This window comes from Letharia columbiana (assembly GCF_014066305.1).
Source record: "Letharia columbiana isolate WasteWater2 chromosome Unknown Sc0000016_s0, whole genome shotgun sequence".
NCBI lineage: Eukaryota > Fungi > Ascomycota > Lecanoromycetes > Lecanorales > Parmeliaceae > Letharia > Letharia columbiana.
Window position 1 is genome coordinate 836,937 of NW_023501056.1, and position 19,858 is coordinate 856,794.

The following is a 19,858-nucleotide window of genomic DNA, read 5'->3' on the forward strand; positions in this document are numbered from 1 at the left end:
AAATCAAGACCTTGCCATCAAGGACTCGCTTGAGCCTACCTTCAGCCTTCCCTGCCCGAGAAGGAGCTATCCTAATCCTTACCTCTCCACCAGGCGAAGCCAACTTTCAATCACTCAATCAAGTCGCACTACCATCATCTCAGTATGTCAGGAAAATTAGACCAGAGCCTTGATGAGATCCTCAGCACCCGTCGCAAGACCGCAGGCCGTCGTGGACGCGGAGGTCGTCGCGCAGGAAATGGAACGACGAAAGCAGCCACAGCGGCTCCCGTAGGAGGCATCCAGAAGAACACAAGAGGTGCTAAGACGGCACCTGCAAAGGGCGCAGTTCCAAATGGTCCAGCTTCAGGGAGTGGAGAGTCGAAGATCATCGTGAGCAACTTGGTAAGAGTCCTTGAAGACCTCATCGTGCCACAGTAACTGAAACTTCTAGCCCTCCGATGTGAATGAGTTCCAGATCAAGGTATGTTGAACCTGAGGCCACCATCTGTCGGACTTTTTGCGCCGGCACTTCTATGATACTCGATTATTGCGGCCCTTTTCGATCATTCGTGGAGCGACCCATTTTCCTTTGAGCGTGAGCTCGTACCCCGTTGGACAGCATGTCAAGAAGGCGAGGTTCATACTCTACTCCTTCCATCGGCTTTAGCTCGCTTTTTCGTGAAGCATGACGCAAAGCGATGAGAAGTGGAGCTCACACCAAAGTCTTGCACCGAATATCGCTGCGATGTATGCTCTGTCTGGCAAACAGACTACACCAGCTCCAGGGCAAAAGACGGTGGAGAGAGATGATGTCGCTATTGGGAAAGTGAATGTGCAGAATATCCAATCTTGTACAATGTGTGATTCATATGGCGCGAGCATCAGCGAGCAAAGCAGCAAGAGCAAAACAGCCCATGGAACCTCAGTATCCGGGAAATGCGATTTGAATCTCTTCGAAACCGCGGACACGTCTTCCAAGGCCCATGAAGCCATTAGGCTTGATATGTTGGCCTGACACCCTCGCTTCTTCAGACAACATACTCGAGCCTCCGAGAAACTTGACACGCGGATGGGTAGCTATTTACGGTTCATCGCAGCGTCGAGCTGAGACGTTCTTTCATAGCTACCTGAATCACTGCTCTCATTTTCGACACCACAACCGCTACCCTGATCCCGCTTTAAAGACCTTCAACGCCGCTGATGGGCTTTTCGTGGCGCGACGAATGGGATCAACGCATTTTATAAGAGTGTCCTCGAGTCCGAGTACGGGCCACTTTTACGGTAGAACAGGCCATTCATCGGGCGACCGGTACGTGAAGACGACGGACGGAGACTCCTACGATGACCAAACCCGATGGCTTCCTGATCCTCGACCTGGACAAGAATCTGACCTAGTGTCTACTAGTATAACTAATCCTTGCTGCTGCTCGCTGATGCTCTGATAGCAAGGGTCCGTTTGACTGGTTTTGGCTCTCCATAGATGTCTCTCCTTGGGCTCGCTCGCCGTTCTGCCGTACCTTTTAAACAACTTTTGACGGCATACCAGTGAACTGACTCGATACCCAATTTCTTACTATAGGAGTATTTCAGCAAGTCCGTTGGCCATGTCAAGAAAGCCATGCTCACCTATGGACCTAACGGTGTGAGCCGCGGCATTGCAACTATCGTCTTCAGCAAATCAGCCAGCGCCAACGACGCTCTCATTCAACTCAACGGAATGTTGGTCGACAAGCGTCCCATGAAGGTAAAGCTCGCTAAAGCAGCCCTGCTCATGGATCATTTGCTAACGTCGATGAAGATTGAGGTCGTCCTCAATGCATCCATAGCCGCAGCAGTTCCTGTCAAAGGATTGGGCGATCGCGTAACGTAAGCCTCAATGGTAACGGTTGACGAATGCCGAAGAATGTGCTAATTAAGAACAGACAAGGCAAGAGCCAGCCAAAGTCCGCTGCCCCAAAGCCTGCGACCAATGGAACAGCTACTCGTGGAGGACGAGTTGGAGGACGTGGCGCACGTCGTGGCCGCAATGCCGGACGTCCCAAAGCGAAGACTGCAGATGAGCTTGACGCAGAAATGGTTGACTACTTCGACGCCAATGCTGCAAATGGTACAGCGGCCACTACAGATGCCGCCGCTACTATGAACGGCGCTGCTGCACCAGCTACGAATGGAGAGGAGATTGGCATGGACGAGATTTCCGTAAGTATCTTTCAAGAGTTCAAGCCAATGTCTTGCTGATCAGTGTTGCAGTGAGCTACCAAACACCAAAGGCCACAGCTCGCCTGATATCGAGGAAGAAATAGATTGTCAAGGAGGGGGTGTTATGCATGCGAAGGAGCAGGCTTCATATACACATCGGATCTTTCCTTTCACCTCTCGGTTCTGTACCATTACAATGGCTCGAAGAGCTTGCACATGCGGTGTGCTTCCGGTCGAGCATCAATAATCAGGAAGGCAATATTTCTCTAGGAGTATTTCAGCGGGTTTTCATAGGCTTCTAGACTGCACAATCGATCATCGGCATATCCTACCCTGCCCAATACTGGTTCCAAGCTCGCCGTGCCTCTCCACATTTCCTATCGTCTCATCCTGACCAGCGTCCCGCCGACCCAAACCTTTACGATCTTACATAGACCTCTTCTTGCCAAGGCGATTCAAGCGCCCGGTCACTACACCCAGCATCAGCAGAGCCTTGTCATCGCAATATCACAAGACTTCATCATGAAAACCCAGTCCAGCTCCGTCGACATTGGAAAAGCCCGGTTACGGTCCTACAAAGCCTGCTGCGGTGTACTCGATTGGATTCCATACAGCCATGCTGCTCCTCATCTATATGACCTGTCCGTCGGCGCTACGTACATCATTCACTGGGTCCAAGTGTCTCCCACTCATCCCAGCTATTCCTGAAAGATGTCCCATCCACGTCATTCCAATCACATCTCATCCGTTGTACGTCCCCAACTTCCCCCCCCCACCTCACAACTCCTCCTTCTTCCCCCTCACCGAATCCTTCTCCCCGTCGCCCCGCCCCTCCCCCTTGCCCATCACGCTCATCGGCCCCCTCTTCACCATGAGACCCATCACCTCGAACAGGGTGTCCGCCGCCGCCATGGTCGTGAGCTCCGCGTTGGTGTCGTATGCCGGCGCCACCTCGACAATGTCGGCCGCGACGAAGTTGATGCCTTCCAGCCCGCGGATGATCGTGCGCAGTTCGCGCGTCGTCCAGCCGCCGGTTTCGGGCGTGCCGGTTGCGGGGGCGACTGTTGGAATATGTGTCAGTTTGGGGGGGAAGAGAAGGTTGGCGGGGGAGGGGACGTACATGCTGGGTCCAAGGTGTCGATGTCGATGCTCAGATACACTGGTCTTTCCGTGCCGACTCGATCTCGGATCTTCTTGATGATCCCACCCGTCCCGATCGTATCGATTTCCCTCGCCTCCACAATCTCGAACCCGCAGTATCCATCATTGTCGTAGTCGCTCAACCCGCTCAACGTCGTGCGGATCCCCGCGTGTATGTTCGTATCGTTCGCCAACAACCCCTCTCCGTGCGCGTGGTAGAAATATGTGCCGTGGTTTATAGAGGCTTGAAGCGTAGGGGCTCCGCCGAAGACTTTGGGCTTCCAGGTGTCGAGGTGGGAGTCGAAATGTATGACGCTGATGGGACCGTAGGCTTTGTTGATGGAGCGCAGGAGAGGGAGCGTGATGGTGTGGTCGCCGCCGAGGGTTATGATGCGGGGCAGGGTCTTTTTGTCCTTTGCAGGGCCGATCTCTTTTGCATTTGTGGCGGGTGCGCGCATGAGGAGGCTGTTGTGACCGTCTTCGATTTGTTGGATTGCATAGGCATTGTCGTAGCTGGGGATAAATCAGTGTTCGGTTCATCCTCACTGGTAGTTTGGGAAGTAGAGACGCACGATGTAACGGGTATATCTCCACAGTCAATCACCGTGGCCCAACTATTGAAAGGGTTGGCGTCGAGGGGGACGTTGTAGCCGCCGCTGAAACGCACTTTGCGTGAGCCTTGCCATTCGTGCAATAGTAAGCCCTTGATGTCAAAAAGTTGGACGTACTAGAGATTGAGACGGCGAGAACCTTGTCTGATGCCATTAGGACCGAAACGTGCGCCTGGGCGGTAGGAGGTTCCGGTGTCAAAGGGCGCTCCTGGATGATTGAGTCAGTGCTTGCGCGGTGGAGAAGGTAGAAGATGTGAAGGGTAGGTACCTAGGAAGGCAATATCGTATTTCTTGCTGTCATCCGCGAGGCAGGGCCAGTATGGGAGACGGCCAAATGTCGAGATGCCTGAGAAGACGGCATCGGCCTGTCTCGCAAGATCAGCTACAGTCAATGGCCATCGAGATGGTAAGAAGTACCTGAGTTCCACCATCACCTGGGATTGGTCTCCTGGTATTGTACCATAAGCTCTTGTGAGGACCAGCGATTGGCTTTTGGTCGTGGTCGGGGTGAGCGGTAGCAAGTGCAGCACAGGCAAGGAAGCAAAGGGAATTGAGCAACATGGTAGTAAGTGATTGAATTGAGATGAGATGCTAGATAGACAAGTATATGCCAATAGGCAAGAAACAGCAGCAGTACTCTAGATACTTAGTTATAGCAAATGCAAACAACGACAGCCTCAACGGTGATGGAGACGGGAAAGGTAACTTTACACGCCCCGCCATTCGCAGCTGGAAGTAAGCAGCCCGGTCGATTGGCTCGATTGAACCTGGAATCACATGCCTACTGAAAGCTAGAAGGTAAAAGGAAAGCTGATACACCAGATAGCGGTCGATTGGCATGTCATCAATCATCATCCTGCTGCCGCTCGCCGATAAAACTAAAGTAGGTAATTGTTGGTAGATAAAAGGTAGCCATGACCTTACACTTAGAATAAGTGGGCAAATATTGGGAAAAGCGCCAAGACCATATTACTAATACATACAATATTTACCGTACTTTATTGCTCAGTCCCTCAGAACGTGCCAAGATCGCTAAGCCCCTTCGGGTTAGCGCCTTCTGCTTACTACGGAACCTGAAGGAAGCACGTCTGAGGGCAAATCCTAATCTTACGCGCAGATCCGGCTTATTTCTAATAAAATACAAGGAATCCCGCATAATTTCGCATTTTTGACTTGAATACGAATTTTAACTACGTATTTTGAATGTATTAAAATACGTCAACAAATCAACGCGTGTCGCCGAGTATTTGCAACACACACACATAAATATATATACGCGTGCGCACACATAAGTAAATCATTGACTTTTCTCTATTCTTCTCCGTTACTCTCTATTTTTCTCTGTTCTTCTCCATTTATTCTTCTCTATTTCTTTTAAAAAAACTTGCGCGCATTGCGGTGATTTTTTGATATTCTTAACGTATAAATTCCTTGGCATTCTTGGCATTTTGAAGCCAAATCAGCCTCGAGTGCCAGCGTACCACAATCCACTTGATTATTTACGTCAAATACGTGCTCCGGAGGCTCACATATACGTACGGATCTTCTGACAAAAGAAATCTCGAGCCAATCGATTATAATTGTTGTCGCGCAATACTCGAAATTTGGCATTAATTCTGCGGATTTTTTGAATGCCCATGTCAACGTCGCTGGATTCTTAAGAGATGATCTTAAAAAATAGCGTATTCGATAGAGAAGATGTGAAATAATTAGCCCATATCGAGAAATAGATTATTTTGATAGAAATTTGAATCGCAATCGTGCCCTGGAGATGATTGTTCATGAAAAAAACATAAGCTCAAATTTGTATGGGACGTACGCCAAAATAGTGCGGATCTGCAAGATTACGGGGTTTTGACTGCCTGCCGCCGTTTGTGCGAGTAGGGCTAACCCGAAGGGGCTTAGGGGTAACGGGGCTTGCTCTTGGAGGTCTGGGGACTGAGGCAAGTACTTTAGTTACATTCCATCTCGTAACTGGTTTCCTGAAGCATGTGGGAACTGGGAATAACTGATCATGCCATCTCGCGCTGCGCCTCATAAGGTACTTGGGAGCATCTGCTGTTTCCTTTGGGGATGATAATGATAACGAGTATATGTTGTGCTAGACACGATTGAGGAGAACGCAGAATTGAGCCTATCCTATACGTCGCTGAGTTCTAGATACGTCTGTATACAACGAAATCTAAAAGAAACGTCGTAGTCTATCGTCCGTAACTCATAAGTGTACAATATGCTTGTACAGTATCAACGAGCGTCACCATCGGAAGGAGGCGGAATCCCATTCTCCGTCCTATCCCCTTCGTCCATCCTTTCGAACGCCTTTTTGACCTGATGATCCCAGTTACTGAACGCAACGATGATCCACTCGAGGATCCCAACCAGGTACAGAGCAATGCACTGTCCCACCCATAATCCTTTCAGACCCCATCCGTGGAATGCAAGCCAGATTCCTAGTGGAAGGGCACCGCAGTAGTAGCTGATAATATTGACCGCCGCTCCAATGTGCTGTCGGCCCATGCCGCGTAAGCTGCCGCCACAGCTTCCATTGAGGCCGTCTGCGATTTGGAACAGAGCGACGAAGGGTAGAACTTCCGCGGTCAGTTTGACAACATCAACATCGTCGTTGAAGATCTTGGCGAAGTGATCCTTGCTACCCATCAGGATAACCAGGACCACAGTCCCCAAGATCATACTCAGCCAAGCTGCCGTATTTGCTGCTCTCGCCGCCCCTTTGGCGTCTTTAGCACCCAGCAGGTTACCCACTCGCGCGCTAGCTGCTACCCCAACGCCAAAGGGAATGGTGTTCACGACCTGGTCTGAAGTCATGATGACGCTTTGAGCAGCCAAAGGGATCGTGCCAAGTCGGCCAGCCGCCAGGGCCACGATCTCAAATGCCCACCATTCCGTGCCGACATGGATGATTCCGAGAGTGGCAAGCCGGGCAAACGGCCCCATGTGGTGCAGGCATCTTCGGGACCATCCACCCCAAGACTCCCAGCCTTTGACGTAACGTGCATATGCGAGTAGAAGAAGAAAGGATAGCCAGTAAGAGATGCCGGTTGCTACCGGTGCTCCGAGCAAGCCCATTTTGAACGTGTAAACGAAAAGGAAATTGAGACCAGCATTTATTGGTGAGGTGATCAGTAGAACATAGGTTCCTGGTCGCATGATTTCTGGACAAATTAGCACCATGGGACAAAAGTCTTGATCGGAGTGGAATCTACCTTGCGCCTGTAAATACTTCTTGATGCACTCAAAGTATATGTAGCCCAAGCCACCAGGTATGAGACACCACAGAAACCTGGCGCTATCATGTGAGAGTTGATCACCTTGTCCCAAAGCCTTGAACACCGGCTCAGAAAAGAACCAGAGTATTGCTACGGGAATATAGAACCCTCCTAAGATGATAAAAGCTCTTTGGAGGAGAACGCCAAGGTTATGCGGGTCGTTGCTTCCGGTAAAAGCAGATGAGCATAGAGTATCCAATGCGGTTGTTCCGCCCAACGCAATAAGCCAGGCTGTACTCATAGCAAACATATACGAGAAGGCCGCAGTTGCCAAATCCTCGGGCGATCCGCGGCCTACTATTACAACTGAGATCGTTTGTAGCGAGTTTTGCAGTGTGTAGGCCAAGATCACTGGTATGGAACCTTTCAGTAGAATCTTGAACTCGTTCAGAACCGCTCTCCATGGCGATTTTGACCCACTGAGAGGATCGAGAAGCTCGTAGATCTCTCCGTTTTCTGGCTCCTCCGGTTGCTCAGAGTCTTTTGTTCCCCTAGGCAATAATGTCGAAGTCTCATTTGGGGGAGTGTCATCCGAGGAAAACGTCGGCGACTTAGGCTTCCGCATGAACTTTGGGAGCCATGAATGTGCCGGGCCTGTCTCATCCATGGTTGTGGAACCAGGCTAAAGCCTTTGGGCCAAATCTCAGACCAAAGAGACAGTACGATAGCAACAACTGCATCAATCCATAAGAAGTCAACAGCGATGGATCGGGTTCGAGAGCTGGCAATCAAAAGGAAGAAATGAAAGAATATGATAAGTACACAATTGTGGCAAAAAGGAAGATATTGAAAGATTTCTCGAACACACGAAAATGATGCCAGTCGGCAGGGCCTAGGCCAGTCGGATGTGCCGTCACAAGGAGCCATGCCATTCAGAAGGCCAAAGATGGTCTTGGCAATCAGACACAAATTGAGAAAGGCATCTCGGCTGAGGTCGGTGAGAAAGCGCGGGATGCCCGCATGTTCTTCCTTATCTTCGGATTGATGAGCTACCACTGGTAGACCTGAAAGGTCTGAAACTCAATTGAACTCGTTCTTACGTACAGCGATTTCCACAGGATTGAGTTGAGCATACTGCGTTAGTCATAAGTATCCTGCGAGGTGGTGGTCGTGAGAGGAGAAGATGTTTGACCATCTGACGTCCTTATTGAGTGGGATCTGTAAGGCTGATTTCCCCACGCTCACTCATCAATAACGCAGCGAGTACTTGTAGATCCGAGAACAATGCTTCTTGCAATACGAGTACGATGAGAACATTCATCATTCTCCTTAGGCGCTGAAATTGAGACCGTCCACTGGATTGGTCGTCCTATCTGTATCAGAGGACTTATTTTGGCGCGGCAAGAAAGAGACATTGACCAGACGTCCTCGCTATGCAAGAGTGGCTGCTGAGGGAGAATCAACGCCTCCAGACGAACGAGAACGCTCCTGCCATAAAGATCTGAGGAAAGACCTTTGCAGCAGACCGAACATAGCCAATACAGCCTCTTCTTCGTGCCTAGCAACTACTTTCTAGCATGGGCACCCTGTGTGGATACATACCTGCTGGGAGACTTTGAAAGATGATTCGAGCACCCTGCACAGCTTTCACGAGAAAATTGCCTCGGACGAGATCCAATACTTCTTCAGGTAGCGTTCGTTGCGCGTCCAAGACATCTTTGATCTCCCGGATACAGAGCTTGCGCGCTATGCTGTCACGGCATGTATACCGTATCTACTCGTCCAAGCCTTTAACCATAATGTCGATCTTGGCCTCCCCTGTGACGTCCCAGCTATTATGACTTGGTCGATAGTCGAACCGAGATAATCCCATGAACGCCTGCCGGACTAGATGTACAAAGTCCCACCGCTACAAGAGACACTTCCAAACATCTCACAAGAGCCTTCGGTCTGACGAATTCAGTGCTTGAAAATTTGAACAACGGAACTGAATCGGGGCGGTTCAAGGAAAGGAACTTGCAATTCTGCGATTTAATCTTTCATCTAAGGAAAATGTGTTCGAACCTGTTGGTCAAGAAATACGCAATTAGTCTCGGTCTCCTAGGCTAGACATGAATCATCTATCAGCAGGTAGCCATGACGAATAAAGTGGCATGTGGGAAGCTTGCCGCGACGTTCAGCCAAGGGCACTCAATACTGACCGTGTAGTCCACAATAGTCCTGGGCAGGCAAATTAGCTAGACTGATCAAAAATGCTCAAAATTTGGTGCGGGATCGTTCATTGAAGGTATGCTGGAGTCGTCGTTTGCTAGGGGTTCTGGGCAACTTGTTTTCTCATTGGCTATTTTACCATCGGATACTAGGTATGAACACCTGGATTATCGTCCATAGATACTCAACGATAATCGAAACTGCAAGATAATATCAATGACGCAGTGGATTAATTGCTGTGCAGAGAGGAGTGTCCCTCGCCATCAAACCGCTTCCGATCATCACCTGAAAGCGTAGGGATCGGTCTGCAGGCGAGATGTCCCTAGATTGTATCTTGGGGATTTGAGTTTTGTTCTGGCGAGCACGTATACCTCGAGAACCATCGACGGAGGTTAGCGAGGAGATATGACACGCGGATGCATTGCCCTGTCACACGAACACTTAGGAAGAAAACGTAGGATGCAGTAAAGATTCGAGAAAAGAACAAGGAGGCGGAGAATGGGACCTGGCCCGGGAAGAGGGGAGAAAATGCACGTGAAGGACGCATCCAGCCGCATAAAAGAACACCGGGGACCGTTGTCTGTCACAAAATGCGTAATGGCACCTGAGCTTCGCATTGCTTCCATTTTCAAAGCCAGTGGATAGCCTCCAGACCCTGAGCCTGCTATCCTTCACGCAAACAAAGACTCCTTGCATGTGAAACTACCACCGTAATTCCATCACTCGTCCTTGGTCCCTCTCTTCGCCTTCTCCTCTCTGCCCTCCTTGATTCTCTCAAGTATGTTCTCCCGATCCTTGTCAATCTTCAACTTCGTAATCATGACCTTGCTCGGCGCTATGCCCATCGAAACGCTTGTCCCATTCGACTTCTCTTTCGTGACTCGCTCAACGTGGATGACGTATTTGAGACGGTAGACGGAGGTGACCTTGCCGTCGCGGCCTTTGTTGGAGCCGCGGGTTATGGTGACTTCGTCATCTTTGCGGATGGGAATGGCACGGACCTGTGTAAGAAGGAGGGTTAACGACTGCGAACAGGCAGCAATGTGTTTCACGAAGCATACATTATGTTTTTCTCGTAGTTCCTTGCTGAGAGGTGCGCTCATGATGACGCGGCGGACGCTGGATGGGGCGCTGAAGTGAGCTTTGCGGGACTTTCTCCGCGAGGAGTGGAGGGCTTTTGAACGTTAAGTCAGCACAGTACCTAAGAGCCACAGCATTCAAGAGACCTACAGGTGTTGATCTTCGTCATGGCGGCGGTGATTCGTTGTCGTCGCTCGGTGTATGATGAATTTGTGAGACCTTCAAGCTCAAAGAAATGTGTGTGCCAAGACATGGGACGCTAGTCGCGTAAGGCTTAGCGAGTATGCCGAGGTTTCGGCCGTTAGTTTCGTGACGAAGTCCACTTCGTTTCGCGCCTGCGCACCTCTACACTTCATCAACACCTGGCGGGAGCATTCCTGATGGCTGCCGTAACCCCTGCTCTGGTATCCTTTGTCACACAGAAAAACACGTAAATCTGAGACGACCAGGACCGACGGGCCCACCACTCAGTCCTTCAAACTCATTTCGTCACCCACGACAGTTGAATTGTCTGAGCTGAGAAAACAGAGCCTGCTGGTACCTACCTTCATAGGTATCGTGTTATTGGTAGGCAGTCTCGGAGTGGCCCTACGCCCGCTCCACACGCCGGAATGTCCTATAACGGCTACAACCAGTACTCTCCTTATTGGCAGCAAACGGCAGGGCAAACCCCCCTTCAGAACGCTGGTCAAAATGTTGGGCAACCAGGAAACTCCTTCCAACAGCTGAGTCCTTATCAGAGTAATCAGCAACCTTCACAGTCTTCCGTTGCTCAACCAGCTGGGAATTCTTCTGGTGCATACGATAGCCAAGGATATGGGAACATGAACACGAACGTGGACGGAGCCGGAAATGGGCGGCTTCAAGGCTTTAGGGCGGGCTATACTAATGCGAACGATCGTGCGTCAATTGACGGGGCGACGGCTCTGGGCAATCTTGCGTATGCGTCAAGCCTGGGACGGGATAGCGCAATACAGCAGGTGGCCAGTAACAACCGGCAGCAAAGTAACGCAAATTACGGCACTGCGAGTCCTTATGGAGTCGGCTCTGCTCCAAAGATACAGTATCGGACCGGCGATGAGCGGAGAGACAGTCGTGGCTCTTCAAGAGAGGAGAATACCAGATCGCAACAAGCTACGGCTTCTCCTTCCTTCGGTTATAGTACGAACAATGTTGCGTATCACGGGTCAAGTGCCGGCAGCAATACGCAAGCTCAACCACAATTCTCGCAACAATCACGATCCTCTACTGAGCAGCTCAGAAATCAATACTCTCAACCATCACGACCGCTCAGTGGCCAAGCAATGCAGCAATCCCATTCAGTGTTAGGCTCTCAAGCCGCACCTTCACCTACGCTACCGGCCACTCAAAGTACGCCAAACCAAGCTCAAGTGAGCAAGAGTAGTGGCAGCGTACGTGGGAAAGAACAGACCAGAGTGCACACCCCGCAGACTGACAAGCGACAATCATCTTCTCAAGTTTCCAAAGGACCGACTCAAAACCTGCAAGTCCCACAAGCTACTGCAAATCCGCCAGTAGAAAGTGCCACCAAGGAAAAGGCAGCGGCATATGCATCACCCAAGGAAACGGCGGCAAAGCGAATCAACGAAGTCCGTCAGTCCCCTGCCATAGATACAAGGCGTGACCAAGCTAGCACGCCTGCAACGCCTGCGGAACCACAGTACACTACCGTTGATCCCTCTCAAGTCTTCAATCATTTTGAGTACTCACGGCGGCAAGCTGCTGCTGCTGTGGAGGCTGCAGCCGCCAAACAAGCTGCAGAGGAAGCGGAGGCTGCAAGATTTGCTGCGACACAACCCAAGCCAGCTACACCACAGATCGATGGGACCGAACCAGATTCAGCCAAGAAGGATCAGATGGAGTTGGAGATGAAGCAAATGATCGAGAAAATGCGCGATTACAAGGCTAAAGATCCTTCACTGTTCACGCAAATCTGGGAGCAAGTGAAAAAGGTTAGTAATGATCACCTCCTTTTCAACTCATTTCATTCTTATAATTGATCCCGCGTTGAGATGATTCAATTACATCCGACTGACAAGAGAGCCAGAGCCAGCCTCCTCAACGCGCTCCTTCACAATCGCTTCAAGGCTCGGCTACATCGCCCATAGTGGTAAATGGCCAATTGCCCAGTCCTAGTCTGATACAGGGTCAACTTCCACCTGAATCTGACTTACCGGAGGGCGATGAGTTCCCCCCAGGCTTTGATCGAGGGCGTTTCCCTGCCCAGCGTCGGAGACGAGGCGGTAGTATGAAAGTTCCTACAAGCAGAAAATCGGTCACGCCAAAAGGCTCCACTGAGCCGGCTGCTGGGAATCACTTTGTTGGAAATCACGAGAGTCCGGTACCACCAGAGATTGCCATTCCCACGCCCAAAGTTGGTCAGATATTTCCAGATCCTGGAAGTCAGTCAATGCAGCAGGCCATGCAACAATTCCAGCAGAACTCCAAGTCACCTGTGGTCAAAGCCCAGCAAACACCAGGATCCAGTACGCAAGCTACGACGGTTACTTCGACACGCCCAACAAAGGTAACAGCGTTGACAGCGCCCCCTTCTCAACCTGTGCCAGCTCAACCAGCGCCGCCTCCGAAGCCCGGAGGGACGTATTGGCCTGAGAGCAAGAAGAAATCTTTGGCGGAAGCTGCACGAATTGCTTTGACATCAGCACCCCCAAACAAGGCAAAAACCATAACTACCCAGGAGATTCATGAGCTTCTGGACCAGAACCCCAGCTATAATCAAATGTGTGAGATACTTGAGTATAGAGGCTTCGCTATCGATCGGGGTCAATTCGCTCGCGTCTTGCTGAAGGCTGTTCCTGACCTAGGATCTGCCTCTACTTCAGCTAATGCTGCGTCGTCCAGTACCGCCAGTGCTACTCGTGCCACGCCGACTAATACTACCCCCACTGTTACTGCTTCAAATGATAATACCGATACCACTACCACTACCACTACCACCACCACCAAAGCTACCTCAGCTACGCCTACTGCAGGTTCCATCGCAAACATCGTCAAAGCGACTTCTAACCAATCAGCAGCTCAAACGAACAAACCCCAGCCCCTGCCATTTTCTGTACCTCCAGCGGCAGCTTTTCAGGCTCGGAATGGGTACGCTACTCCTTACGCTCCTATCCCTCTAAACCCCGAGCAAGCCAGCGAAGGAAATCGAAGTAATGGATTTGCCCGAGACTATCGCTTTGTTAATCCTGGATCTTGGACAATAAATGAGCCACGCCATTTTCCTGGTGTCCCAGTTCAAGGTCGCCCGAACGAACCAGCGTTGCACTCCCACCTACCGTTCTCACATTATCAGCAACCAGGACCGATCAATGGGCAAGTCTTAGATCAGAACGGAGCGATTCATCCAAACGGCTTCGTCCATCATCATCCGACTAAACGAGAGATGGCTCGAAAGAGAAGTTTTGGAGAAATCGTCGATCTGACGCAAATGCTATCAGACGACGAAGAGCTCGAGCGCCATAAACAGAAGCCTCGAATTGATAATGAGGTTGCATCACGTACCAACAAGTCCGTCAAAAATATCTTCAATCAGGTCGCTCAGCGGCAACAAAATATTGGTAGAACTACGCCAAAGCCTTTCAAGTACAAGTACTCCGGACGAGATGCTTTGCTACAATCCTATGATATCGTAGAGCCCATCGACAAGCGACGGGATGCTTTACGACGCTCTACCTACAACCCCAAAACAATAGCCAGAGATTTTTTACTTAGTCTTGGAAAACACCCGACCATGGCTCCACTCAATGCACATCTTGATGGATTGAAGGAAAGATTTAAAGCTGTTGACTATGAGTCGGATCTAAGTACATTCAGATGGGATCTTGTAGATCCGGAAGGCGAGGCTAACGCAGAAACTTTTGATACGGATGACGAGGTAGTCCCCGCTGTAGCTGTCACCCGTCAACGTCCAGCTCCATTGGCCGTGATGGTTGCCGGTGATGGCGGGGATAAAGTCAAGGACGATCAGGCTCATTCTCGCACGCTTGATCCCAAGGGGAAACCGTATAAGAGAGGACCATATAAGAAATCAGGCATCCGATCCGGAATACAACCAATTGGTTCTGCGGATACACCACAACGACAGTCATCCGAAGGTCCACCTCGTGCTCAAAACGTGGGCAGTATGATGAACACCAATACGGCAGACTTGTCTCGATTTGCGTATAACAGCCCCTCCACAGCGCAGACGGATTTGACAACGTTAAACGCATCAAGCTCGAGTACTCCCGGTAGCGTCAAGCGTAAAGGGCGACCGCCTGGCGCGAAGAATAAGCAGGTTCGCCCCGACAAGGGGATACCGAAGAAGACCAAGACTCTCATCGTGGGTCAAACACCTTCGGCAGCAAAAGCAAAAACATCAGACAAAGAGATAGTAGGCAACACACCTCCAGTTGGAAGTTTCTCAGTTGGAAAGCCGAGCGCTCCAATTCCCACAGCCACACCGTCTACGCCAAGCGGTCTTAGACATTCCATAAGTGTCATGACGCCAACAGATGGTATCGCTGTCGTCATTCCATCTCGCTCGCCAAGTGTTGTCATTGTTACTCCTCAGGCTTCTGCAAAAAAAGGCGAAACGAAAAGGGCAGAGCATCTTTTTAACGATACGCGTTCTTCTGCGCCTTCATACACCATGTATCGATGTCGTTGGGAGAATTGTCCCGCAGAATTACATAGTCTCGAGACCTTGAAAAAGCACGTCAGGAAACACCGCCGAGCTATAGATGACGTCTACCCATGTTTATGGGCTGACTGCTCCGATAGCAGCAACCCCATATCAAATAACACGCAGACTGAAGACGGCCAGCATAGGCGTTTGAAGTTCAAGACAGATGAGGAATGGGTCAAGCACGTAGGGAACAACCACTTGAGGACTAAATGGGAACTTCTGGAGGAAGCTAGTGTGAAACCTTCTGGTAAGCTGCGATAGCTACAATCACCGTCTCACTCCCCTTGCTGACATGCCTTGTAGATGTCGAGTCTTCTGATCGCTTGAGCGAAAACAAACTCCACGATCGACAAGCAACATCTGAAGCCAAGGGCCCTGCTGTGCCTGTCTCGCCCGTCCAGGACGACAACGAGCTTGATAAAATGCGGGCAGAGTTCAACGCACACTGAGCCAGCAAGCAAGTCATTGATTGTATCTATTACCTTACAGGAGCGAGTAACTTTATGATGATCATGAATCTGTGGTCTGGAAACCGTGGAGATTACCAAATTCCTCTGATCCCGCCGGGTAGAGGCTTGGATATGGGGGTCTAGCTATGGCGGGAGAACTTGTCACAATATGGATATCGAGGACATTCCGAGCACGCTTGATATCCTATGACAATGTCTTACTACTCGGGATATGTGTGCATCATAGGTACCCAGCAAGCTCTAAAGGAGGGCTGCAGGCTCTCGATTATGTGTACAATATCGCCTTTGATGGCGTATACTCTCGATGAAAGATCGTGATAATTTCGTGATCTTTTTATGCAGCAGCGTGAAGTTATGCTTACCAAAATCGTCTCGACTACACTGCTCCGCCTACTCTCTGCTATCGACAGAATGCCATACATGCCGCTAAATCAGATTCATGACCCATTTATGTGCTTCGCGGATTATGTATCATCAGCATGCCCGTTTAGCCCATTAGTCTCCTCTTCTTTGACTCCCTCTGCCTCATCCTCTTCTCCTCCTTGTCCATCTACCCCATTAGTCTCAATCGCCGCCTGTCCTCCAACGCCCTCCAACCGCTTCTTCTCATTCTCCTCCCGTATTCTCTCCGTTTCTCGCCTCATGCTTTCCATGTCCCACTCATCTACCTCGTCTTCTGCATCATCCTCTTCTGCATCATCCTCTTCTGCATCATCCTCTTCTTCGCTTTGATCCTCTTCTTCGCTTTCATCCTCCTCTTCACTGTCTTCCCAGCCTCCCTTCTCAAACATGGCTCTTCCCGTAGCTTCCTTCGCCTGCCGAGCCTCGTCTTCTGCAGCTTTCTTATCCAGCCGCTCTTTCTTCCATTTGGCAAAACTCTCTGGTGTTACGGGCGTGAGAGTGCCGGTAAGTTTATGCCTTTCTGATTCCAAAAAGTCTTCTAATGTTAGTGTTTTCAAGGGCGATTTGTCCATTAAGGCTTTCTCTGCGGCGCGCTGCTCTTTTGTTTTCAAGACAAAACCCGGTGGGAGAGAGTGCTTATACATGCACTTATCGCCGCCGTTGGGACAGGTCCAAAACCAGCCGTATTTGCCCTCTTCGACCGCAGAGGTGAAGTATTTGCAGACTTTGTCGGTGGTGGTTTTGGGGTTGCCGTGTTTGGACATGACGACTTGCCTTAACTTCTCTGGTTGCAGAACCGGGATCAGCAAGTGCTACTGGGGGCAGCTGCACGAAAGCCTGTGAACGTTGCGACTGACCTTCGTCCCACTCGGCCATATCATCTTTCTTCTTTGCTTCGTCTTCCCCTTCCCGCGTGTCCTGATACAGGTTTTTCTTCTCCCCTTTCCTCTCCACCGACAGATCATGGCTGAATTTGCACTTCTTTCCCTTCTCGCAGTTTCCTTGCTTATAAAATGTACACACCACCGTCTTCGGATCCACCCCAAAAGGCACCTTTTGTACTTGCACCGGCTTGAATAACTCAGCTGTTTCTCGTTTTGCTTGTTCTGAGGCGGCTTTGTCCTTTTCTCGTTGCGCTTTGTCGGCCTCTTTTCGTTTTTGATCGGGAGTTTTGGCTTGGGCGGCTTGGGTTTGGATCTGTTGAATTTGTTTTTGGGCTTGGGCTCCTTTTTTCTGTGGTTACTCTTCCATCAGTATCGCAAATCGCGGCAAGGATAAGTCAATGGATGCTGTATCGAAATGGAGAGGAGGGCTTCGCTGGCTCGGCTCACGTTTTTCATGCCAAAGGTCTAGAAGATAAGCGTCAGTAAGGTCTCCAAGGCGGGTAATAGGGGCAAATGCTCGCCTTGTCTGCAACAACCTTCGTCGACGAAGGCTTGGCCTTCTTCTCCTCTTTTTTGGGAGGCATAGTTGAAGATGGAGATAAACAGAGGGTTGACGTGAATGATTAGGGGGGGAAGGGAGCAGAGTAAATTGGGAGATCAGAAAGCAGGCACTATCATGGTTTGGTAGCAGATATCTTGGTCTCTAAAAGGTCGCTTCTCGCTGTGTAATAGAAGTAGTCGATATGACAGCTGAAGGCGCGGAGAAAAGTCACAGTGGTGGGGAACTGTAGAATCTTTGTAGGGCTGACCGATCAGCTACGGTGTGCCATAAAGTTTCTAAAGCCAAGCTCCAGGACGCCGTAGTCCGGCTGGCAGTTTACTGACAACTATACCTACTCTTTCTCTCCTCCCTCTACCAAAACTCCAATAACAAGGTCATAATAGGGTAATCACCCAGATCCATATCCTACTGTGAAGTGGCTTGAACCAGACCTACGGTTGTAAGACTCACCCATGCCACGAAGTAAATTGCTGCTAATACCGTCCCAAGCTTCAATTTCCCTTCTCCAAGCACCTTCAGCCACTCGAACGCTCTTTTCTCCACCATGATTTCCGACGACGATCTCTACACACTCGCCATCTTCCTTGGCTCCTTAGCTATGCTCCTCATCGTTCTCTACCATTTTCTCGAAGTCAACGCCATAGAAGAGGGATCTACACAGTCCGAGGAGAAAGCATCTTCGAAGGCAGCGTCACAAGCACAAGCTAACCCTACGGCGAAGTCATGATCAGGGGAATGGGATGAGCTAAGCAGAACTGCGTAGGCCGCGGGGCTGGGCCCGACATCTACACAGTACATGGTGGTGGGCAACGCTACCATAGCAGGCCGAAGGACCTCTTGTATGCCAGACTCGACTGGCTACATGTATAAGGCTCAGTATGGCAGCACACCGTCTTAGAGTACGTAAGATTCTGCAAAAGCGAATAATGGATAGGCCATAGTTAACCCCGTTTGCGCGACACTCCATGCGCTGAGCGCAAGTCGCGTCTCCATGTTTGACAATTGAGGAGACCCCAGACACTCGGGATAAAAATTCAAATCTATCCATATACCATTGAAAACCTCATTCCCTGCATACTACTGCTCTAATACTCTCTTGGCATTCTTGGGTCCACGCTGTCTTCCTCAGTCCACGTTCAAGATTCAGCATGCATAAGCCAAGGTTTTTTTCGTTCATCTCGTTCCTCCAATTGCTTGCAGTTTGCGGGGCAGCATCGCCACAGTCCTCCAACAACCAGGACATGGGCTTACCATCTAGCTTGAGATATCCTTCATTTCCGACTACATCTCTCAACGCGTGAGTCTCCACCACTGTCTCCAATATACCAGCCCAAGTAACGCAGACGTTCCACATCTAGCTCGATTACCAAAACGGCCCGACGCTTCTACATCACCGACACCCAGCTAGCAATAGACTTCTGGCATCAAGCACCCTCCATCCCCCGCGAAGACGTCCTCATGTGCGTCATCGAAGGCTTCTCGAAAATATTCGGCACCAACCCTGCCGAGATGATTCCCGGTCTCAGCACCTTCTATTACCAAAAAGTCTCCTTCATACACGTCCAGGACCTCAATCCAACCGTCGGGAGGGCGCACACGTATCAGGATTTGGCAAATACGCTAAGGGGCATTGGGGAGTACATGACGCAATACAATGCGTTTTGGACCAGTGAGTTTCAGGTGTGGGCAATAACCCCGACGGCGGAGGTAAAAATTGGGAGTGGGGGAGTAGGTGGGAAGATGATGTTGCAGGCGACGGATGCTGTGAGTACTGAGTTGGGTGCTCAGACAGGGACACCTGCATGCAATCGTGGGAACCGGCATTGTGTGACATGATGAATGCTTTTCGGAGATAGGTGCTGGTCTGGACAGCCCGGTAGAGCAGAAAGAATTGGTGCCTGGAAAAGACTCAACTACGGGGTTGGAAATGTCTGCTTCATTCCTCATATGCAACGACACAAGTCCTTCAAGCGAAACTATGTGGAATATCTGCCACGAATCACTTGGACTTAGACTGCCTTTCCTCGAAAAGGCTTGAAATGAGTCTGCGACGTTTCAAGACCAGCACTTTTAAGAAGTAGTCTCTTGTTTAATCTTCTCTATCGCGGCTCAAAGTCTACGAAGGAACGCCTGGTGTCACTGTTTTGACTTCCACCACTCTTCGTTCTCCTATTCTAGCTACGCAACACTGATAGTTGCGCAGTCATGTCTTGCGACCTCCCTGCTGGCGATGCTTTGGGAGTACTTCTTAGTAATAGCCTGTCGCAATGCGCAGCGTCGCACAAAATGGCGCTCCAAGGCCGATCACAGGGTCGCCTTCTACCTCGTTGGCAAATAGAATTGGAAGAAGAGATCCCATAGCTATTGGGCGGATGGTGATGC

General features: G+C 50.3%; 8 protein-coding genes across 8 annotated transcripts; 4 read left to right on the top strand and 4 right to left on the bottom strand.

Moving 5' to 3' along the window:
- Window positions 1-144: 144 nt before the first annotated feature.
- HO173_005870 (uncharacterized protein) lies at window positions 145-2,889 on the top strand (the record flags this gene model as incomplete). Its single annotated transcript, XM_037307782.1, has 6 exons — window positions 145-384; window positions 434-463; window positions 1,562-1,726; window positions 1,781-1,848; window positions 1,905-2,181; window positions 2,632-2,889. The coding sequence occupies 6 exons, from the start codon at window positions 145-147 to the stop codon at window positions 2,887-2,889; spliced, it is 1,038 nt and encodes a 345-aa protein (XP_037165591.1).
- A 69-nt stretch (window positions 2,890-2,958) lies between these two features.
- HO173_005871 (uncharacterized protein) lies at window positions 2,959-4,493 on the bottom strand (the record flags this gene model as incomplete). Its single annotated transcript, XM_037307783.1, has 6 exons — window positions 2,959-3,242; window positions 3,302-3,834; window positions 3,894-3,977; window positions 4,050-4,140; window positions 4,201-4,297; window positions 4,350-4,493. The coding sequence occupies 6 exons, from the start codon at window positions 4,491-4,493 to the stop codon at window positions 2,959-2,961; spliced, it is 1,233 nt and encodes a 410-aa protein (XP_037165592.1).
- A 1,683-nt stretch (window positions 4,494-6,176) lies between these two features.
- HO173_005872 (uncharacterized protein) lies at window positions 6,177-7,826 on the bottom strand (the record flags this gene model as incomplete). Its single annotated transcript, XM_037307784.1, has 2 exons — window positions 6,177-7,105; window positions 7,157-7,826. The coding sequence occupies 2 exons, from the start codon at window positions 7,824-7,826 to the stop codon at window positions 6,177-6,179; spliced, it is 1,599 nt and encodes a 532-aa protein (XP_037165593.1).
- Window positions 7,827-10,089: 2,263 nt separating this feature from the next.
- On the bottom strand, window positions 10,090-10,619 carry HO173_005873 (uncharacterized protein; the record flags this gene model as incomplete). The annotated part of the gene is made up of 3 exons (XM_037307785.1): window positions 10,090-10,371; window positions 10,432-10,544; window positions 10,601-10,619. 3 exons carry the CDS (start codon window positions 10,617-10,619, stop codon window positions 10,090-10,092), a joined length of 414 nt encoding a protein of 137 aa, XP_037165594.1.
- A 442-nt stretch (window positions 10,620-11,061) lies between these two features.
- On the top strand, window positions 11,062-15,607 carry HO173_005874 (uncharacterized protein; the record flags this gene model as incomplete). The annotated part of the gene is made up of 3 exons (XM_037307786.1): window positions 11,062-12,423; window positions 12,519-15,405; window positions 15,462-15,607. 3 exons carry the CDS (start codon window positions 11,062-11,064, stop codon window positions 15,605-15,607), a joined length of 4,395 nt encoding a protein of 1,464 aa, XP_037165595.1.
- Window positions 15,608-16,092: 485 nt separating this feature from the next.
- Window positions 16,093-17,498, bottom strand: HO173_005875 (uncharacterized protein; the record flags this gene model as incomplete). Its single annotated transcript, XM_037307787.1, has 4 exons — window positions 16,093-16,814; window positions 16,888-17,263; window positions 17,362-17,379; window positions 17,436-17,498. 4 exons carry the CDS (start codon window positions 17,496-17,498, stop codon window positions 16,093-16,095), a joined length of 1,179 nt encoding a protein of 392 aa, XP_037165596.1.
- Window positions 17,499-17,590: 92 nt separating this feature from the next.
- Window positions 17,591-18,203, top strand: HO173_005876 (uncharacterized protein; the record flags this gene model as incomplete). Its single annotated transcript, XM_037307788.1, has 3 exons — window positions 17,591-17,593; window positions 17,860-17,915; window positions 17,966-18,203. 3 exons carry the CDS (start codon window positions 17,591-17,593, stop codon window positions 18,201-18,203), a joined length of 297 nt encoding a protein of 98 aa, XP_037165597.1.
- A 421-nt stretch (window positions 18,204-18,624) lies between these two features.
- HO173_005877 (uncharacterized protein) lies at window positions 18,625-19,312 on the top strand (the record flags this gene model as incomplete). Its single annotated transcript, XM_037307789.1, has 2 exons — window positions 18,625-18,773; window positions 18,835-19,312. 2 exons carry the CDS (start codon window positions 18,625-18,627, stop codon window positions 19,310-19,312), a joined length of 627 nt encoding a protein of 208 aa, XP_037165598.1.
- Between the last annotated feature and the right edge of the window lie 546 nt (window positions 19,313-19,858).